Source organism: Bufo gargarizans, chromosome 2 (genome assembly GCF_014858855.1).
Source record: "Bufo gargarizans isolate SCDJY-AF-19 chromosome 2, ASM1485885v1, whole genome shotgun sequence".
Lineage (NCBI taxonomy): Eukaryota > Metazoa > Chordata > Amphibia > Anura > Bufonidae > Bufo > Bufo gargarizans.
The window spans coordinates 235,531,358-235,553,633 of record NC_058081.1 but is presented as its reverse complement, the minus strand read 5'-3'; the positions used below and the strand labels follow the sequence as shown (position 1 = coordinate 235,553,633).

Sequence of the window (22,276 nt, the reverse complement as noted above, 5' to 3'; positions counted from 1 at the left end):
ATAAGCAAGTGATTAGTGAATTCAAGTGATTAGTGAATCCACTTAAAGGTTTGTTTGCCCAAAGGTAGAGCTTCATGAACAGCTCTTCTTGTAGACATTTTGATAAATGAGGCCCATTGTTTAAAGGTGATTGAGATGTAGTGATTGATGTACAGTACAAGACTAAAGTTCAAGAATTTCAAATCTCTACTTATATAGATATGATGATAATTACCTGCTAATGTTGAAATCACAGATGAGTCTGGGTCAAAGGGGCATCGGCCTCGCCCTCTCTCAACTTTTTGGAGTTCTTGTTGGAATACAAGTTCCTGTCAGCACCAGATGACAAAAAGGTAAAGAATTAAAGCTACATACAGTATATCAACTGTAACCAATCAGAGCACATCATGTGATGTAGTGTAGAACCATAGTAGAGAGGAATCCTTTTGACTGAGCATTACTAGAATTCAAAGCAGTTATTAAACTGACATCTAACAAAAAATGTATTCATGGTCAGCTTTTATCTACACATACAAAAACTGAATTGTTAACATTTTTTGTGAAACCAGGATAAACTTCTACAGTTCACATAAGACAGAATAGTGTCACAAGAAACTTTGGTAGGGTGAAAAGTCTTAATAATCCATGTAACAGCCACAAAACAATTTTAGAGGTTGGTCTCCACTAGGAATAAACAAATCAAGCTTCAGATCCAAGCTCCGAAGTTGATTAGCTCGAAACTTTGCTTTAATACTTTATGGAGATCTGTCTCCATACAGCATAAAAATGTATGGGTTCCAGTGAGGGGAATTTTTATCAGTCTGGTGGACTTCGGTGAATAACTTTGGGATTAGATTTTTTAACTTGAAAATTATTTAAAAACTTGGTTTCAAAGTGCTTCAGTACTGATGTACCAGCCGGTACCGAAGCCAACTTTGTATTTCTGTTTTAAAATGGCTTTACATTTTAAAAATCAAATGCAAAGTTATCACCGAAGTCTTGTGAGACTTCGGTGATAACTCATTTCAACTCGCTGTAGCCAATACATTTGAATACTGTACGGATACGAATCTCTGTACAGCATTCAAATAAAGTTTTGAATGAAGCAACTTTGGATCTAGGATCTTGTCTCCACATACCAGATATCAGTCCAAAAATGATAGTTTCTGGGCTACTACTATGGTCGTACAATTTAGGCTATGTTCACATGGGCTCCATAGATTCTAATTATATTAAAGTCATGACACTGTCCCAGATCCATCATGCAATGGCTCCAATCTTCTCCAGATGGATTCCATTGATTTAATATGGGGTTTGTCTGGGTTCTGTAAATCTATAAATACAGAATATTACTTAAAGAGGTTTTTCCTCAAAAAGTATTACTATACAATGAATAGGGCATTTCAAACGATGTGCAGTATCATTGCAAAAAAAATACAATACAAATATCGTGTGGTTTTGTATGTACGTTACATTTTCCTCTTTGGTTGCTCTCTCTTCTGTTTAGCTTTCAGTAGCTATCCTGCTCCCCTTCCCCCCTCAATTCTGGCTTAGTGATCTCATAGAGAAGAAGGTGAAGCAGCTGAGAAAATTTTGGGGTCAATTTATCTATTAACAACCCTGGTCTGGCGCTTGATGCTTGTTATGTAGAGGTACCAGCATCCACCGCTGGCCTAAATCCATCTAAAACAGGCGTAGAAAATGATAAATTAGACGGCCCCCTTCCCCGCCCAGGACCTTCTATTTTTAGAACTGGCGTACATGGTGTGGATGGTAAAGAAATCACAGTTCCCTTTGTGACCGAATCTGTGACAGATATAGGCCAAAAATTAGCTTATATCTTTTTGTAAATGACTCCCTAAATTAATTTAAATATATAGCTACAGTACAGACCAAAAGTTTGGACACACCTTCTCATTCAAAGAGTTTTCTTAATTTTCATGACTATGAAAATTGTAGATTCACACTGAAGGCATCAAAACTATGTATTAACACATGTGGAATTATATACATAACAAAAAAGTGTGAGACAACTGAAAATATGTCATATTCTAGGTTCTTCAAAGTAGCCACCTTTTGCTTTGATTACTGCTTTGCACACTCTTGGCATTCTCTTGATGAGCTTCAAGAGGTAGTCACCTGAAATGGTCTTCCAACAGTCTTGAAGGAGTTCCCAGAGATGCTTAGCACTTGTTGGCCCTTTTGCCTTCACTCTGCGGTCCAGCTCACCCCAAACCATCTCGATTGGGTTCAGGTCCAGTGACTGTGGAGGCCAAGTCATCTGGTGCAGCACCCCATCACTCTCCTTCATGGTCAAATAGCCATTACACAGCCTGGAGGTGTGTTTGGGGTCATTGTCCTGTTGAAAAATAAATGATGGTCCAACTAAACGCAAACCGGATGGAATAGCATGCCGCTGCAAGATGCTGTGGTAGCCATGCTGGTTCAGTATGCCTTCAATTTTGAATACATACCCAACAGTGTCACCAGCAAAGCACCCCCACACCATCACACCTCCTCCTCCATGCTTACGGTGGGAACCAGGCATGTAGAGTCCATCCGTTCACCTTTTCTGCGTCGCACAAAGACACGGTGGTCGGAACCAAAGATCTCAAATTTGGACTCATCAGACCAAAGCACAGATTTCCACTGGTCTAATGTCCATTCCTTGTGTTCTTTAGCCCAAACAAGTCTCTTCTGCTTGTTGCCTGTCCTTAGCAGTGGTTTCCTAGCAGATATTCTACCATGAAAGCCTGATTCCTCTTTACAGTTGTTCTAGAGATGTGTCTGCTGCTAGAACTCTGTGTAGCATTGACCTGGTCTCTAATCTGAGCTGCTGTTAACCTGCGATTTCTGAGGCTGGTGACTCGGATGAACTTATCCTCTGCAGCAGAGGTGACTCTTGGTCTTACTTTCCTGGGGCGGTCCGCATGTGAGCCAGTTTCTTTGTAGCGCTTGATGGTTTTTGTGACTGCACTTGGGGACACTTTCAAAGTTTTCCCAATTTTTCGGACTGACTGACCTTTATTTCTTAAAGTAATGATGGCCACTCGTTTTTCTTTACTTAGCTGCTTTTTTCTTGCCATAATACAAATTCTAACAGTCTATTCAGTAGGACTATCAGCTGTGTATCCACCTGACTTCTCCACAACGCAACTGATGGTTCCAACCCCATTTTTAAAGCAAGAAATCCCACTTATTAAACCTGACAGGGCACACTTGTGAAGTGAAAACCATTTCAGGTGACTACCTCTTGAAGCTCATCAAGAGAATGCCAAGAGTGTGCAAAGCAGTAATCAAAGCAAAAGGTGGCTACTTTGAAGAACCTAGAATATGACATATTTTCTGTTGTTTCACACTTTTTTGTTATGTATATAATTCCACATGTGTTAATTCATAGTTTTGATGCCTTCAGTGTGAATCTACAATTTTCATAGTCATGAAAATTAAGAAAACTCTTTGAATGAGAAGGTGTGTCCAAACTTTTGGTCTGTACTGTATATCTATTTCTAGACAGTGGAAAGGAGATTTGTCATTACATACAGTCTATATCGTTGAGGCTATGTGGAGGAGGAAGGATTTAACAAGAGCAAATTGTAGTGCATACTGGGAGATGTAGTTGCTTGATTATCTCATGTGGCCAGCTGCTGACCACCCACAAAGGGAAGAAGGTTCTCGATGTGATTAAAAAAGTATTACATTTTTGGGATACAAATACAGTATGATTGGACATGAAGGATGGATAACTATATGACTATTTTGCAACATCTAAAAACTATAAATTCCCCAAAAAATCTGAAACTTCATAGCAATGTAAATTTTAACGAAGCCATTACATAAGACTTTTCAAGGAATTACTTCAAATTACAGACCAATTTACACTAGCTGCAAAATGAATATTGAGCATTCATGATTTCAAAGACATGACATTATCCATAGAACAATGTGCGACTGCTGGAAACAGTTTGAAAGCAGGTTGACTCAATATATTTCAAGTGTTGTATCTGCTCGTTTCCACATGTGGACAATTTAAACTGAAGAAGGATTACAATTATATGAAAATATCTATTCGATAAGGTTATAACCTTAGGGATTTCAGCAATTTTGACATTGTTTTACCCTAGGAGCCAGCAATGTTGAAATTGATATGAATTAAAAACAGCCAGTCAAGTGTCTGTTTTTAATTTTTATCTAAATTATAATAAGGGCAGCATCATGTTCAGATGCAAAATGTACGATCATTTAGATTTTAACATTTTTAAAACATAAAAAAAATAATAATAATGACATAAATATACTGCTTCATCCTTCAGCATCTTTTTTCAAAGTAAATTTCAATTTCCTAATATTTTAGTGAATGAGGAACAGTAAAAGGTCAGGGCAGGTGGAATGGAGTCAGATTCAGTTATTAGGCAAGAGTTTGGTACACTAGAAACCTAAAGCTCAGGCACTTTCCTACAGGGGAGAGCACTTGAAATACCCAGGGAAAGTCAGCCATTCGTAGGGGACACATTTAGATGCGCACTGGTCCTTTAAGAAACTGAGAGCAAGAATATGCACCTTTTTGGAAGAGGTCAAGAGACCTACACAGAGCACAAGCAGGCCACAGCCTGCTGGGACAATCCTCAGTACCAGCAGCCAGAGGTGTTGTAAACAAAGGAGAGGGACTGGAGAACAATAGAAGGGACTAGATGAGTAGTGTGATGTCCCTGCCCACTAGGGAGATCGGGGCAGTGGCGGGCATCGACCACTAGTATAACAATTATTTCTACTAGAAGTTTTGGAATTAATTGCTATCAGTCTGCAATATAGGTCCAACTAAGTTTTATCAGTTAGAGTTGTGTTCCTGCACAATCTAAAATTGACAGCGCTGATTGTGTAGTGCCAGCCTGTTCAAGGACACTCCCCAACTGGTAACACCCAGTTGGACCTTTATGGAAGACTACTGGTGATTCATTCATAAACTAAGTTGGAATAATAGAGGAATAGTACAACACAAATTCAGAATTATTATTTCAAGTGGAATTTACAGTAAGTAGCTATAAAAACTAACTGATGGCATTTCACTAACATATGTCATCACTTTCTGATCAGTGGGTATCTTCTGGGAAACTCCATTAATCCAGAGAATGAAGGGGCAGTACTGACGATTTACCACCCCACCCTTTTCACTACTTTTCATTCAAGTGAATGGATCTTTCATGTAGTTTCTGCAGAGCTAGTGGCTGGGAGGACCACTGAGAAGATGTTACAATGCTGAAGCAACGCTGTGACTCCAGGTATGAAGATTCTGGCAGTCTTCACTCAGAAAGTGTTGGCATATCCACAACGATATAAAAGTAGAAGTGGGGCACTCTCTTAAGTAAAGGGATCTTTATTACAGTAATATATAGATAAAATGCAGGTCTTTTAACCACTGAGGAAGGGGTCAATATCATAAATCCCCGAAACGCGTCTGGAACGAATCCCCCCTTAAAGGACTGTGTAACTCCGGTGACCTGGACATTGCCTTACAAAAAGGATTTATCTAACCTACCAACTGCGACATCAGAGACGCCAAAAACACGTGGACTAAACAAACCCAAGTGGCGCCATAATTCAAATCCAAAGCGGCAGCCCTTGAGACCGGGATCTTAGAAGCTAAGTGTGCCGAGTCGAGGGCTTATCGTCCAGCCAAAAGACCGCCGGGTAAGATTACACTGTCCCCATAGCGATCGCTTTCTGATTATTACAGCGGGACGCTGCTGTATGCACTAGTAGCTCTTTCAACACTTACCGCAACTATTGAATAGCTACATTGCTCTGAACTTTGGTTACTATATGCATACAATGTTGCAGATGCATTGAGGTGGAGCTCATCATTCCTAACAGGAGAACTTTCTACTCAGTCATAGACTGAAGTTCATAAGAGACTGGTTACATCTGGAAACTCTTGCCTGCTGGCACTTAAACAAATTATTAATATCAATGAAATCGTCATATGAATGAATATTTATTTGAACTATTACTAGAGTGGAAAATAATGGAATTATTTATTTATTTATTCTGGGATCTATCTGTATGTTGGTTATTTAATATAAATTTTAACATTATTGTAGGACTGATATTCTGTTTTAATTGCTGCTATATTAATTCTATTGCATTTCAATTGTTGTATTAATTCTACTGCATTTTATCTATATATTACTGTAATAAAGATCCCATTACTTAAGAGAGTGCCCCACTTCTACTTTTATATTTATTCCACTTTTTCAGACTGGGTGTTGTCTGTTAGTGGGAGCACCTCTGGTGGATCCCCCCCTCATCCTAGTGCGACATTATTTTATTTTATATCCACAACGATATTGACATAACGGGCAGATAATAACTTCCATCATGCTAGCATTTTTTTTGTTTCAAAGTTCTTATGATCTTACTGTGGAATGCTTGCAGCTCATGGACAAGAATGGCACTATTCCTGATAGAAAGGAACAGTGTTTTTCAAAAAATTTTCTCAATTAATTACCACAGTGTAATATTACTCTCTTTCATCTGTCATGCGATTTCTATAAGGTATTGAGTTGGTTTTGTATTGAGTTATAAGGTGCGACAAGCTATTGACTTCTAGCGTTCTCTATCCAATATCTTTCCAATATCTAGCGTTCTCTTTTCTAAAAGTAACATGATATACATGTTAAATATAGGTTTCATGGTTTAACAAAATAAAAGGTAGATTTCATGGTGTAACATTGTTTTCAATTGCCTTCCTTACTCCTTTGCTTCGGTCAAATCAATTTTCGTCATACCATTCATATTTCCAGATTTAAGAGATCTTCTGAAAACTGTTTATTATTTGTCAATTTTAAAAGGACATAAACACATTAGGTATGCCAACTAGCTCATCTGAATGCTGACGCTGAGCAAGGGCTTTGGCTCCAATTAAAATAACATCCAGCATTCCTGTTTTCCTGGCTAGGCAGCTGCTATTCAGTCCAAGAGCAGCAAAGATAAAAAAAAAAATATGCTTAATGATGTCATTTTTAAGATATGCTGAAGTAACGCCCTGCTTTTCCCTTAGAAAAACTGTATGACAGCTAAAATAATGATATTTTAAATTTTAAAGAAGTTGGATTTAATATAGGTCACTGCATGTTTGTGGTTTCTTGGTTAAATAGAATTATAATGTATTGGACATGGTTATGGTGTTTCCGCTTTTGGTTTTCTTTAATTTATAGTATTTTTTGGAACTATTCTAACTTACTTTAGCAGTCTTCCCTTTCAGCTTACAGTAAACAGCTAGATCTGCTTATATTTTGTGTCCTTTGGTGACATTGCTGAATAGATATACTTGTACCCAGAGCACATAAGAATGATTTGCTATTGCAAGTGCATAGTTTATAATAAATGTCTGTGACACATGGCTAAATTGACCTTCTGTGCATAATCTTCAAAATAACCCCAAAATAGTAAAGGGTATTATGGCTGCAAAATCAATAGCATATATTTGCAGAAATAAAGTGTGTCAGTTCCTTATGGTCTCAGTCAGGACCCTGCTTTCAGTCATTTATTAGGATTTATTATTAACACCTTCGTTGTTTACTTCCAGGTGATACATATTCCTTATCTTGATCGTGTGGTGCTAACTGAAGTGCTTGGCTTGTTACACAGAAGGTGGTGGAAGTACACTCATTGACAAAAATAAATGATAGTGCACCAAGAAAGAGCTGTTGGAATTGTTTGAAACTTTATTTGTATGAATGTGATGATAATATATGTAAGCAATTACAATACTAGAGCAAAAGGATAAGTTTACAATGAAAGGAGGTTCTAGTATCCTGTTGGGCCACCTCTAGCCTGGATACAAGATGAGATATGGTTGTGCATGGAAAGATACAGGTTAGATATGGTATTCTGTGGCATATTTGCCCAGATGTTGCAGCCTGTAGGTCCTGGACTCTCATAGGTTGCAGTTTGTAGAAGGTTGCTTACTATCTGGTCCCATAAATGCTTGATTGTTGATAAATTTGGTGACTAGAGAGGCAAATGAGGTGATGAAATCTGGCATAAACATCCCTGGGAAACCGTTGCTGCTTTTGCGAGCATTATTTTTCTGAAAAATGCCAGCTGGAAGCCCTGCCAAGAGAGGCAACATATATGACCACAGGATGTCCTGCACATATTGCTGAGCTGTAAGGTTTCACTTGTATCACTTCTAGGGGTGATAGACTGTTGTATTCAATGGTTTCTTATTCATGACATGACACATACAAATGAAGTCAGTGGTGGCTGGCTGGCTGGCAGGCAAAGGCAGGACACCTAAAGGGAGCCATGACACCAATTTTTTTTCTGCTTAGTGCCTGGAAATAAACAGAGCAGCAACAAGAGTGTGTAATAAATGTGCCACCTGTATCTGGTTGGTGAACAATAGTGTTGGTCAAGCACCAAAGTGCTCATGTAGAACACTTTCTGATGCTCGGGTGCTCTACAACGCACCCAAGCACAATGGAAGTCAATGGGAGAACCCAAACATTAAACCAGGCACCCCCTGCTCTGAAGAAGGAAGGGTATCATGACTCTAGTTTGGCTTAGGAGTCCCCGCTCTGACTCCATATAGAGCTATATCAATATACGGAGTCAGTGCTTGGGGATACCCAGTGTATTTAAATCTAATTTAGCCTCTATTTCTGAGAAGTTTCTGGTGGGATTCAAACTCACAACCTTCTACATTACAGCCAAGAATCGTATCCACTACACTATAGAGCTCAATGACCAGTTGTTTAAAAATAAAAATAAAATATGAGACTAGTAGTAAGTATTCCTATATAGCAGAAGTCTCATATCCACCCGCAGCTCTGGAGGTTTTATGGCATTAAATGGCAAAATCTGTACTATTTTGCAAGCCGTTTGACCTTCGGGTCCAAGAGCAGTCCCTGGCTGTTCGATAAATTTGCGCAGGCCCTTCATTGGATTTTAGTCAACTGCTGTGATTGCCCGCTGGTCATTTATTATCCAGATGATTTCCTGCCAGAGGCGGAACGAGTGGGTTTATCCCCTCCAGCTTTCCAAACATTGGTCATGGATTAAAATCTTACATTGATCCAGCAAAAAATCTGGTGCAAAAGTCTTTGTATATCAACACGTCTAGAAATTATAAAACCGGCTGGAATGTGTTCAACAGATTCACACTCCTTCACCCAAGACATGATATCGGCAAGACCGCATACATCATGGCTTTCTTGGCGTACTGCCACTTGGAACTCAAACTTTCCTACAACTCCATAAAATTATACCTGGCTGGGGTACAGCATTTCCTCACGTTGGAAGATCCAGACTGTAGGTCGGTTTTCTTGTCACCAGTGATAAAAGCTACCCTCAGTGGCATACAAAAAAGCAGCGGGGGGACGGGCACTTACAGACAGCCAGTATCAGGAGAGCTCTTTAGGAAGTTATCCACCTCCCAAGATGGCAATCCTTTGGGCTCCTTTCTTGTAGAGTTATCAAAGCGGCCATGTATCTCAGCTTTTACGGTTTCTTAAGGCCAGGGGAGTTCACCAGCACCTCTGCCAGAGTCAAGGGATTATCCAGCGGTCAACTAGTCTGGTGCAACAACCAATTCATCCTGTACCTCACTTCTTTCAAAGCGTCCCAAGTCGGCCCACCGGTAGAAATCAGGTACTCCTAGACTTTCAATGAATGGTGCCCGGTTCAGGTTTTCCAGAAGTTACTGGTGGCTTTGGGCGACTCGGCCCAAGACAGCCCTTTGCTCCCGTTCAAGGTTAGGTCCATCATTTTATCCCAGTTCATTTCGCACATCCACTTACTAGCGGCCGGTTTAGGGTATGACCTGAAAACCATTTGGGGGCATTCCTTCCGCATTGGGGCTGCATCCGCAGCTTCAAAGCACAATGTTCCAGCTCACATCATTAAAAAAATGGGTCGCTAGCACTCTTCATGTTACAGTCGGTACATCCCAAACCCTCACGTGGAGATACAGTCAGGTCCATAAATATTGGGACATCAACACAATTTTAACATTTTTGGCTCTATACACCACCACAATGGATTTAAAAATGAAACAAAGAAGATGTCCTTTAACTGCAGACTGTCAGCTTTAATTTGAGGGTATTTACATACAAATCAGGTGAACGGTGTAGGAATTACAACAGTTTGCATATGTGCCTCCTACTTGTTAAGGAACCAAAAGTAATGGGACAATTGGCTTCTCAGCTGTTCCATGGCCAGGTGTGTGTTATTCCCTCATTATCCCAATTACAATGAGCAGATAAAAAGGTCTAGAGTTTATTTCAAGTGTGCTATTTGGAATCTGTTGCTGTCAACTCTCAAGATGAGATCCAAAGAGCTGTCACTATCAGTGAAGCAAGCCATCATTAGGCTGAAAAAAAAAAACATCAAAGAGATAGCAAAAACATTAGGCGTGGCCAAAACAACAGTTTGAACATTCTTAAAAAGAAGGAACGCACCGGTGAGCTCAGCAACAGCAAAAGACCCGGAAGACCACAAAAAACAACTGTGGTGGATGACCAAATAATTATTTCCCTGGTGAAGAAAACACCCCTCTCAACAGTTGGCTAGGTCAAGAACACTCTCTAGGAAGTAGGTGTATGTGTGTCAAAGTCAACAATCAAACAAAGACTTCACCAGAGCGAATACAGAGGGTTCACCACAAGATGTAAACCATTGGTGAGCCTCAAAAACAGGAAGGCCAGATTAGAGTTTGTCAAATGACATCTAAAAAAGCCTTTACAGTTCTGGAACAACATCCTATGGACAGATGAGACCAAGATAAACTTGTAGCAGAGTGATGGGAAGAGAAGAGTATGGAGAAGGAAAGGAACTGCTCATGATCCTAAGCATGGAACCTCATCAGTGAAGCATGGTGGTGGTAGTGTCATGGCATTGGCATGTATGGCTGCCAATGGAACTGGTTCTCTTGTATTTATTGATGATGTGACGGCTGACAAAAGCAGCAGGATGAATTCTGAAGTGTTTCGGGCAATATTATCTGCTCATATTCAGCCAAATGCTTCAGAACTCATTAGATGGCGCTTCACAGTGCAGATGGACAATGACCCGAAGGATACTGCAAAAGCAAAGTTTTCTAAGAGAAAGAAGTGGAATGCTATGCAATGGCCAAGTCAATCTCCTGACATGAATCCAATTGAGCATGCATTTCACTTGCTAAAGATAAAACTCAAGGGAAAATGCCCCAAGAACAAGCAGAAACTGAGGACAGTTGCAGTAGAGGCCTGGCAGAGAACCACCAGGGATGAAACCCAGCGTCTGGTCATGTCTATGCGTTCCAGACTTCAGGCTGTAATTGACTGCAAAGGATTTGCAACCAAGTATTAAAAAGTTAAAGTTTGATTTATGATTATTATTCTGTCCCATTACTTTTGGTTCCTTAACAAGTGGGAGGCACATATGCAAACTGTTGTAATTCCTACACCGTTCACCTGATTGGATCTAAATACCCTAAAATTAAAGCTGACAGTCTGCAGTTAAAGCACATCTTCTTTGTTTCATTTTATATCTATTGTGGTTGTATATAGAGACAAAAATGTTAGAATTGTGTCAATGTCCCAATATTTATGGACCTGGCTATTTCTGAGGCTTTTTGTAGTTTGGTTTTATGACTTGCTGCGTTTCTAATAAACTCCTTTCTAGGCTACCTGGCTTACTTTTTGCCCCATTATAGGTCTACCCTCGTTCATGGCTAAGGGCACACCACCAGCCATTCAGTCCAGGTTAGAGGTAAGTCGCACAAAGACACGGTAGTTGGAACCAAAGATCTCAAATTTGGACTCATCAGACCAAAGCACAGTTTTCCACTGGTCTAATGTCCATTCCTTGTGTTCTTTAGCCCAAACAAGTCTCTTCTGCTTGTTGCCTGTTCTTAGCAGTGGTTTCCTAGCAGGTATTCTACCATGAAAGCCTGATTCACACAGTCTCCTCTTAACAGTTGTTCTAGAGATATGTCTGCTGCTAGAACTCTGTGTGGCATTGACCTGGTCTCTAATCTAAGCTGCTGTTAACCTGCGATTTCTGAGGCTGGTGACTCGGATGAACTTATCCTGCGCAGCAGAGGTGACTCTTGGTCTTCCTTTCCTGGGGCGGTCCGCATGTGAGCCAGTTTCTTTGTAGCGCTTGATGGTTTTTGTGACTGCACTTGGGGACACTTTCAAAGTTTTCCCAATTTTTCGGACTGACTGACCTTCATTTCTTAAAGTAATGATGGCCACTCGTTTTTCTTTACTTAGCTGCTTTTTTCTTGCCATAATACAAATTCTAACAGTCTATTCAGTAGGACTATCAGCTGTGTATCCACCTGACTTCTCCACAACGCAACTGATGGTTCCAACCCCATTTATAAGGCAAGAAATCCCACTTATTAAACCTGACAGGGCACACCTGTGAAGTGAAAACCATTTCAGGTGACTACCTCTTGAAGCTCATCAAGAGAATGCCAAGAGTGTGCAAAGCAGTAATCAAAGCAAAAGGTGGCTACTTTGAAGAACCTAGAATATGACATATATCCAAAGAAAGCTAAAGAGAGAGTTAGAGATAAGAAAGACAATTATAGAAAATAGACAAACATGTTAAAGGTAAAGGCTAAAAGATTATCTCCATACAGCTTGATGTTTCTGCTACTACAGTTGCACATATTATTCAGAAGTATAAGGTATATGGGACTATAGCCAACCTCCCTGGACATGGCTCAAGAGGAAAATTGATGACAAATTTAAGAGATGGAAAATATGAATGGTAACTGAAGAGCCCAGAACAACTTCTAAAGGGATTAGTGGTAAGCCCCAAGGTTAAGGTATATCAGTGTCAGATTGCACCTTCCATCACTGTCTTAGCCAAAATGTACTTAATGGAAGATGACTGAGGAGGAAACCACTGTTGAATGCAATTCATTTCAAAGCAAGGCTGGAATATGCCAAAATGCATATTGACAAGCCACAAAGCTTCTGGAGGAATAAGACAGATGAGACAAAACTGGAGCTTTTTGGCAAGTCACATCAGCCCTATGTTCAAATCCGCAAAAATGAAGCATGCAAGGAACATTACATGGTACCTATTGTGAAACATAAAGCATGCTCGATCATATTTTGGAGTTGTTTTGCTGCATCTGGCACAAGGTGCCTTAAATATGTGCAGAGTACAATGAAGTATCAAGACTATCAAGGCATTCTGGAGTGAAATGTGCTGCCCTGTGTCAGAAAGCTTGGTCTTAGTGGCAGGTCATGGATCCCCCAACAGGATAATGACCCAAAACACACATCTAAAAACATCCAAAAATTGCTAAGAGCAAAGCCCTGATGTAAATCTTATTTAACCTTCATGGAAGGAGCTGAAACATTCAGTTTGGAAAAGACATCTTTTAAACCTCAGACGGCTGGAACAATGTGCTCACAAGAAGTGGGACAAAAAACTTGTGACAGGTGCATAGGTCTCATTGAGAGTTGCAGAAATTTCGATTGCATTGCCTCAAAAAGTAATTTTTATCCAGGCCACTTTCATTAGTTTGTTCTTTACATTATTCTGTTGAAAAGCAATGTCTGATCTCCATTAGTTGATTTTCAGTAAATTTCTATTTATTATTACTTTTATCAGTTTCAAGTTATTTCAGTGACCATTGTGGATTTTTCTTTCTTTAATGGAAGGGTATCAACAATTTTGTCCATGTGTGTAATTTTATTCCAAGTTTTTCAGCAATCTAAAATTTCTAACTAGGTGCATTTTTTGTCAATGAGTGTATTTAAGCCTCAAAATAAAAAAATATATTGATAGTTAAATATTAATTTTTATTACCAAATTTGGAGAAGAGAGAAATTGGAGCACTTAAAATTCAGGACAAAATAATTTGGACCCAAATCGAATTGAATAGCTGATTCAGACACGGATTGAATCTTGAAGAGGCAGTAAAATATCTTATCTGTTAGTCTCTTAATTACTTAGGTAGGTTTTTAAAGGGCATCTGTCCTCAGATTTGTACCTATGAGACTGGCTGACCTGTTAAATGTACGCTTGTCATCTGAAGGCATCTATGTTGGTCTCATGTTAATATGTGCTCGCATTGCTGAAAACTATTTTAATATATGCAAATTAGCCTCTAGGAGCAATAGGGGCATTGCCATTACGCCTAGAGGCTCTCTCTGCAACTGGTGTGACCTCTTCACTTTGATTGACAGGGCAAGTTATTATAAATTTGATCACACCTGCATTCCCCATGCAGTAATTATTCTTGAACATCTTTTAAAATTTTGTTCCTTCACTCAGTTATTTCTGCTAGGGGTTTATTAATGAATCTGTAACTGTGTGTTACCAGGTGGGGGTGTTCCTGCACAATCTGACACTGGCAGCACTGATAGATTATGTCAGATGTTCAGGGAAACAACCCCAACTATTATCATCCATTCGGCAATTCATTAATAAACGTCTAAGTAGAAATAACTAAGGAAAGGAACTACACAGAGTCATGAGAATAGATGCGCCATAATTGTAATTAAATGGGGGATGCAAGTAGCTACTTAAACAAACATGTCAGGAGAGGTGACAGGTCCTCTGTAACTAGACTACTACATCAAGGAAAACACTTGTATACTTTAAGAAAGCTGCTATTAAAACCTTGCTGATGTGTAGCTGCACATAATTGATAAAAATCTTATAGACAGTGGGATTATGTGCTATGTGAAATATATGAAACCACCAAATAGCAGCAAAAAAATTATATTATTATTACATTGATTGATTATTCTTAGTGATGAGCGGCAGTGGCTATATTTGAATTTGCAATATTTCACAAATATTTTATAGAATATTTGTCATATGTTCGCAAATTTTGAGAATTCAAGATTATTTTATTGAATGTGAAAAATCGCCAATGTAAAAATCGCGTAATGCAAATTTGTAACGCGAAATACAGGCGTGGGTCACTTGGCTACATTTTTCAAGCTGCTAGAAGTTTCCTGAGACTGGAGAAAATGGTTGGCACAGCAGAACATTACAATAGCTTTATATGCAGATAGAGTGCTCCAATATATTCGCGATTGCGCTAATCGGCAGTGATTAGAATATTTTTTCGCACTACGTGCAACTTCACATTTTAGCAGGTCTGACTACAGATTACTGATTGGTGCACTAAGTATTGTTGTGAACTTGAGATTGCTTCCTTTTCATTGGCCCACAAGCAAGAAGCAGAGAGGAATCATGTATTTAGATGGGAAAAAAAAAAATGCTGAATATTCGATATAATGAACACATAGCACTATATTCTAAATATTTGCGAATTCTCGAAGTGGCGATATTCTCGATAAAAATGCGATGTATCAGTGGGGAGGAAGGAGGGGCTGGAGGCCGGCAACTTGCGGCAGGGCCCGGTGCAGTCACTGTACTCTAGTACACCGGGCCCCGCACACACCAGTATTCATATGTAAACTGTAGGCAATCGATATGTAAACTGTAGGCAATCCATATATAAACTGCAAGGTAGCGCAATCCATATAGTACTCAGTATGAAACCCCCGTACTAGCAGGCAAGCTGGCCTGTCACTCACTTACTCACGCGCATGCTCCTCCTACTTTATTAATGAAGCAGGCGGAGCAGGCGCGTGAGGAAGTGAGTGACCGGCCAGTCTTCAGTACCTGCTAGTACAGGAGTTTCATAGTGAGTACTGTGTGAATCGTGCTACCTTGAAGTTTACATATGGATTGCCTGCAGTTTACATATTGATTGCCTACAGTGTACATATGAATACTGGTGTGTGCGGGGCCCGGTGTAATAGAGTACAGTGACTGCATCGGGCCCCGTGGAGATTTCAACACCAGTTGCCAGCCTCCACCCCCTGTATTGGGGTCACTATTTACCATACACAGGGATACTGTTATGGGGGATATCTGTGGATGACACATATATAGCATAAGATGCTATATACGGTATGTGTCATCCACAGATTCCCCCAAAAACAGTGTCATCCACAGATGCCCCCATAACAGTTCCATCCACAGATGCCCCATAACAGTGCCATACATAGTTGCCCCATAACAGTGCCATTCACAGATCCCCTATAACAGTGCCTTCCACAGATCCCCCATAACAGTGCCATACACAGATCCCCTCCCATAACAGTGCCATCCATAGATCCCCATAACAGTGTCATCCACAGATCCCCATAACAGTGTCATCCACAGATCCCCTATAACAGTACGTCATCCATAGATCCCCATAAGAGTGCGTCATCCCCAGATCTCCAGATCCCCGCATAATAGTGTAATCCACAGACAACCATTACTTCAAAACACACCAAAAGCACATCTAGGTGCATCTTATGGGCAGGTGCGTCTTAAAGGGCAAAAAATACAGTATATACAATATACAAAGATCTTGAGAATAAGTCCTTAATTATTTTAGGCTACTTTCGCACTCAAGTTTTGGGCGGATCCATCATAAATTTGTTTGTATTATCTATAACATAGCCAAGACGGATCCATCATGAACTCCATTGAAAGTCAATGGGAGACGGATCTGTTTTTTATTTTGCCAAATTGTGTCAGAAAAAAACGATCCGTCCCCATTGGCTTACCTTGTGTGCCAGTACGGATCCCTTTGGCTAAGTTTCGTCAAGCGGACAGCAAAACGCTGCAAGCAGCGTTTTAGTGTCCGCCTCCAGAGCGGAATGGAGACTGATCGGAGGCAACTGATGCGTTCTGAGAAGATCCTTATCCATTCAGAATGCATTAGGGGATCCATTTTAGACCACTTGTGAGAGCCCAGGAAAGCCAAAACATCAGTGTGAAAGTGGCCTTACAGATAAGGGGTGTGAAAGTTTTATGGTCTCTAAATTGATTTTATCTCAGAGACCTGGTGCCCTGACTATGGCTATAGAAGACTCTTTAGATCTTGTAGTAAATCCTGGGGATAATTGTACTGAATCCTTTAGGCCCCTTTGCAGACGAGCGTGTCCAGGATGGGTCCGGATGCATTGCGGATGCATTCAGTGAAAACGGCGCGATTTCGCAAGAAAGTCCATTCAGTTTTGTTTGCGATCGCGTTCCATTGTTAAGTTTTTATCGCACGGGTGCAATGCAATTTAATGCGTTTTGCACGCTAGTGATAAAAAAAATCTCTTTGCAACCATCCGTGAAAAACGCATCGAATCCGCACTTGCTTGGGGATACGATGCAATTTTCACGCAGCTCCATTCACTTCTATGAGGTCAGCGTTGTGTGAAAATCGCAGAATATAGAACATGTTGCAATTTTCACGCAACACACAAATGATGCGTGAAAACCAACGCATATGTACACGAACCCATTCATTTCAATGCAATCACATCACGCATTGCAACCACGCGGAATACTCGCTCATGTGAAAGGGGCCTTAAAATTGCAATAAGATTAGATGGTAGCATAAATCATGGGGATATATGGGCAGCTGCAAATTCAGTATATTTAGAGTAGTAGGCTGCAAGGGGTCTCTATACTTACAGAGGCATTTTAACAAGGAGTTACAAATGTGTCCTTCATTACCTTTCAACTTTATACAGGCTGGCCACGAAAAAGTAGCCCACCCTCAATATGTCCAATTCAAACTGCATAGCAACCAACCAGAGCTCAGATTTCTGTTCCTAAAGGGCTCTGAAAAAATGGAATCTGAGCTCTGATTGGTTGCTGTGGACAACTAAGACTCCCATTAGGCAGTTTCATTTGGAGATATTTGAGACGGGCTACTTTTTTATGGACCACCCTGTATATCTCAAGATGAATTGTGCAAGATGACCAGCTTTAAAAATTTTGTGTTAGTCTTTTGGGAGATGTTTATGCCATATATGGTTATGATTTTAATTGCAGCCTGTCAACAGATGTTGTTACATTTTACAATAGAGTATTACATTTGAAATCTGTGGAAAGGAGAAGGGCTTATGCACACAAAAGTATTTTCCTTCTGTATCCATTCCGGACTGTATGCAAAACCTTTCATCTCAATGGGTCTGCAAAAAAATTAATAATGGAAGTTACTCCATGTGCATATTGTTTCCATATGTCCCAGTCCGCAAAAAAATAGAACATGTCCTATTATTGTCCACATCATGGACAAGGATAGTACTGTTCTATTAGGGGCCAGACGTTCTGTTCCGCAAAATACACATGGACGTCATCTGTGTTTTTTGAGGACCACAAAATACATATGGTCGTGTGCATGAGCCCTAAATATCCTGCCACCCCATATTGGCGGGGTGGTGATCAGATCACCAGAATTAATAAACGTGTGGTCGAATAGATCTACAAGCTGGCCACCCTGCAGCCAGGTGGTTTAAATGTAGAATTCGACCTCAAGCCATGCCTGGTATAGTACTTACAGAAGGTTGCAAAACATGGGGTTGATAATTCCACCTCCCCTGTGTTGTGGTTAGCTGCCATTGGAAGACCTCTAATTGGTGGGGAGCTATCATGTGACCAAGTCCCATATTTTATGACTGAACAAAGAGTATATGTGTGATGTTTGGAAGGATTCTGAACAGTTGGTTCGCTTGCATAAGAAAGTTCCGGTATGAGATGGCTAGATTCTCACAGCGAATCATTAATGTGAAAGTGTGTGGAGATTCTCAACTTGATCTGAGTTTGTACTGCGCATATGTGATTATTTGACGAGATTTTTTAATGCAATTTTTTAAGTGATTGTCTAATGATTTTAACCTGTTGAGAGAAAGGGCGGATTTATTAGACAGCCCAGAATTCAGTAGTTTGTTTGCCCCAGAGAAAGCGTCAAGAGAAACCTGGGTCGGGTATGAACATAAAGCTATCCAGCAATGTTTTAAGGCTTTTTATACTATTTCTCTTGTGAGTATAATAAATTGTACATCTTTAACCTTTTGTGGTGGTACTTCACTATTGCGCACATCCCTTTAAAGGTTATACCATCTACCAGAAGGGTAAAAGCGGTTGTGAAGATTCGTATGTCACTGAATTTGGAAAGTGCGGAAGAATCCTATTGTGAGAGGATACCCCTTGACGGAGAGTGAAGCAGCGCGGTCCTCTACTCAAAATGCAGGCTGCTCCCTACATCTGGGCCTTTCTATGCATATTCTTTATTTTTATTTTTTTATGTAGATCAGTATAAATTGTGTTGCTTTGGATTTTGTCCTACTAGCAAGGAAATTTCATTCATTCTGTTTTGCCACGATTAACCACTGGCATATGCTATGATTGCAAAGCCTACAAATAGACTAGACGAACAGAAACTGCACTCTATAAAGATATGCATAATACAACCGTAATTCCCCAAAAATGTGGGACTCTGTGTAAAATGTTAATAAATGTAAATGAAACTAATATGCAATGATTTCCAAATCTCATATACCCATATTTTATTCACAATAGATCATATGAGGCCTAGTTCACACGAATGTTTTTTTGCGAGTGTACGGGCCGTTTTTTTGTGTTCCGTATACGGTCCGTATGCGGAACCATTCATTTCAATGGTTCCGCAAAAGAAACTGAATGTACTCCGTATGCATTCCGTTTCCGTATTTCCGTTTTTCCGTTCTGTTGAAAGATAGAACATGTCCTATATTTGGCCGCAAATCACGTTCCGTGGCTCCATTCAAGTCAATGGGTCCGCAAAAAAAACTGAACACATACGGAAATGCATCCGTATGTCTTCCGTATCAGCTCAGTTTTTTCTGAACCATCTATTTAAAATGTTATGCCCAGCCCAATTTTGTAATTACAACGTAATTACTGTATACTGTACATGGCATACGGAAAAACAGAACAGAAAAACGGAAAGGAAACAGAAACACAACGGAACTCAAAAACGGAACAACGGATCCGTGAAAAACGGACCGCAAAAAACTATAAAAGTCATACGTTCGTGTGAACTAGGCCTAACACATATCAGATGTTAAAAGTGAGACATTTTACCATTAAAAAAAGAAAGTAGCTCTTTTAGAACTTGACGATAACAACACATCTCAAAAAAAAAGTTAGTACAGGGCCATGTCTACCATTCTGCAGCATTCCATCTTTTAACAAAAGTCTGCAATAGAGATAAACTAATCAAGTCTAAAAACCCTTTTTTAACCCTTGTACTCCATAATGATAAAAAAATAGAATGACAAGCAAAATTAAGCCCTCACACAGCTCTGAAGAAAGCAACATTGTGTTATTTATTCTGAAAAATGAACTTCATGAAATTTAATGTCTCGCTTTCAACATCAATTTATTTTCTATGTTCTATTGTGAATAGAATAATTGTCTATGATGTTTTCAAATCATTGCATTTTGTTTTTATTTACATTTGAAATAGTGTCTCAACTTTTGGGGAATTGGGGTTTTATATAGCATATATCAATTGAATCATATGATATTATTTAGTGCTGCATTTGTCCTAACTACATTATGAAAGTTTTCTCGAGGGCAAGATTCAATGGTATAAGGCAATGGAATATTATCATCCCTGGGGAAGGTGAGGGGGGACTTATTCTGGTTAAAATGTTAGTGTTTCATTGGTACTAAATGCAAGGTCTATTAAAAAAAGGTTAAAATAATATGCAGCTTTGATGAGTGACTTTAAAACTTTCTAGGGTTCACCAGTTATTTTAGATGTAACTGTGATGAATACCACACCTTGTGCCCGCTCGACGTCAACTACGTCGAGCTCACGAGACCTGGTATGATCACAGGGTTTCCAAAAAAGTGAAGTTACGCCCTCTGGAGGAGCACGTAAGGTCAGGCTGGTATAGTTTACACACACACCTCCTGTCCACGCGGGCACAGAGAAGCAACAAGCTGAGGGAGCCTTTTCACTGCCGCAGTGAAAACAGCACGCCCTCAGCCCGGGTAACTGCCACCAATCTCGTTTGATATAAGCCCGGTCCGCTAACGGGATTATATAGGGTCAGAAACCAACCCGTGGTAGCTTATAACTAGGCCAAAACACGGACGTGGGGATTCATGATCGAGATACAAGATAGCACAATATTAAATTATAGATTTAATAGCCGTATGGGCACACTAGATTTAACACAATATACACTAAGAATATATACATTTTGAGGTTACAGATTACAGGTTATATGGTTACAACAGGGTTAAGCAGGGTAAAAGTCAGTTACCTAGTATGATAAAAGTTCCTTTGAGATGTTCTTTGCTGGAGTCCGCATGAAGGGCCATGTGCTCAGCTATTTCCTGGGACCCTCTAAGCACATGTGTAGGATGTGACCCCTCTTCAGAGAAATACCCGACTACTTGCTGGCACCAGACTTTTAACCTGCAGCCGGCCCCTCCCCTCCCTGCCTCAGGGAGGGGTCCACTCCCCCTCTTCTGGGCTGGCAGCAAATGACCCACAAAACCCTTTAGGGTTCATAGCTCCAGACCAGAGGGTCACAGGGAGATGGTTCTGGGACTAATGGACCTGCCTGGGTTCCGGCTACAAGTAAAGCCCAAACCTGGTACCGTTATGTGGTTTCTATGGGGCGATATGCATATCTCCCTACTCCGACCGTGTCCCAGTAAACAAAGACCATGGGAACGTACCTCGTGGCCACCGGGACACAAATATGTATCTGGTTTGCGCCTGCGATGGCCAGGCGATTCATAATTCCTTATGAAAGGTAGGTGCCAACATGTCTGGGAAGTCTCATTGATCCCGGGGAAGGGCAGATACCCCATGCTGGGGGTTTTCCTGCAAGATTCAGTTGGCTCCAAACTGGTGCACGGAGTTGTGACCTTCTCCTTGAAGCCTGGACCCCCTGGGGCCTCTGCTCTTGCCAACTGACACTCAGATGGCTGGGGGGGGGGGGGTGGAAACCCATTTTGCCTGTACACTGAACATGCCAAGAGGTGCATCAAATTACAATCAGGGCTGGGGCTTTGAAGCAGGGCCCTCCTGTGGAGTTCCCTACCTCTGCTATCTGTCAGCAAATGGGGGGTGTGAGGACATAACTGACTGTAAATATTAATCCATATTTCTCACAGTAACTTTAGAAGCAAACTACAGTACTGAAAAAAAGGAATTGCAGCAGATAACTTGTAAAAGTTCCCAAGGCTACATATCAAAGACAGATCCATAAAACTTTGAAGCATAGCGAGAATATGCAGTGCAAAATTATAAAGGATTTCAATGCCTGAGGTATACCTACAAAAGCACATACCTGGGACCTGAGTCCAACTCTTATAAAGGTGCACACTGGATCAAATGCTCCTGTTCCACAAGCCAAAATATGAGTCCGATTGTAGTGATGAAGAATTCGAATAAAGTTTGCACATTCTCTCTGCAAATATATTGGAATAT

The 22,276-nt window shown here is 40.3% G+C and overlaps 1 protein-coding gene across 2 annotated transcripts in view; it reads right to left on the bottom strand.

The window, feature by feature from the left end:
* The window catches only part of SEMA3E (semaphorin 3E), a 174,372-nt gene that overhangs the window by 43,092 nt on the left and 109,004 nt on the right, over positions 1–22,276 (bottom strand). For both annotated transcript variants that reach the window (XM_044276765.1, XM_044276766.1), the window contains exons 4-5: positions 22,137–22,256; positions 215–308 (exon numbers count right to left, since the gene is read on the bottom strand). In XM_044276765.1, the coding sequence (XP_044132700.1) occupies positions 215–308; positions 22,137–22,256 (214 nt within the window). The remainder of the gene's footprint in view (positions 1–214; positions 309–22,136; positions 22,257–22,276) is intronic.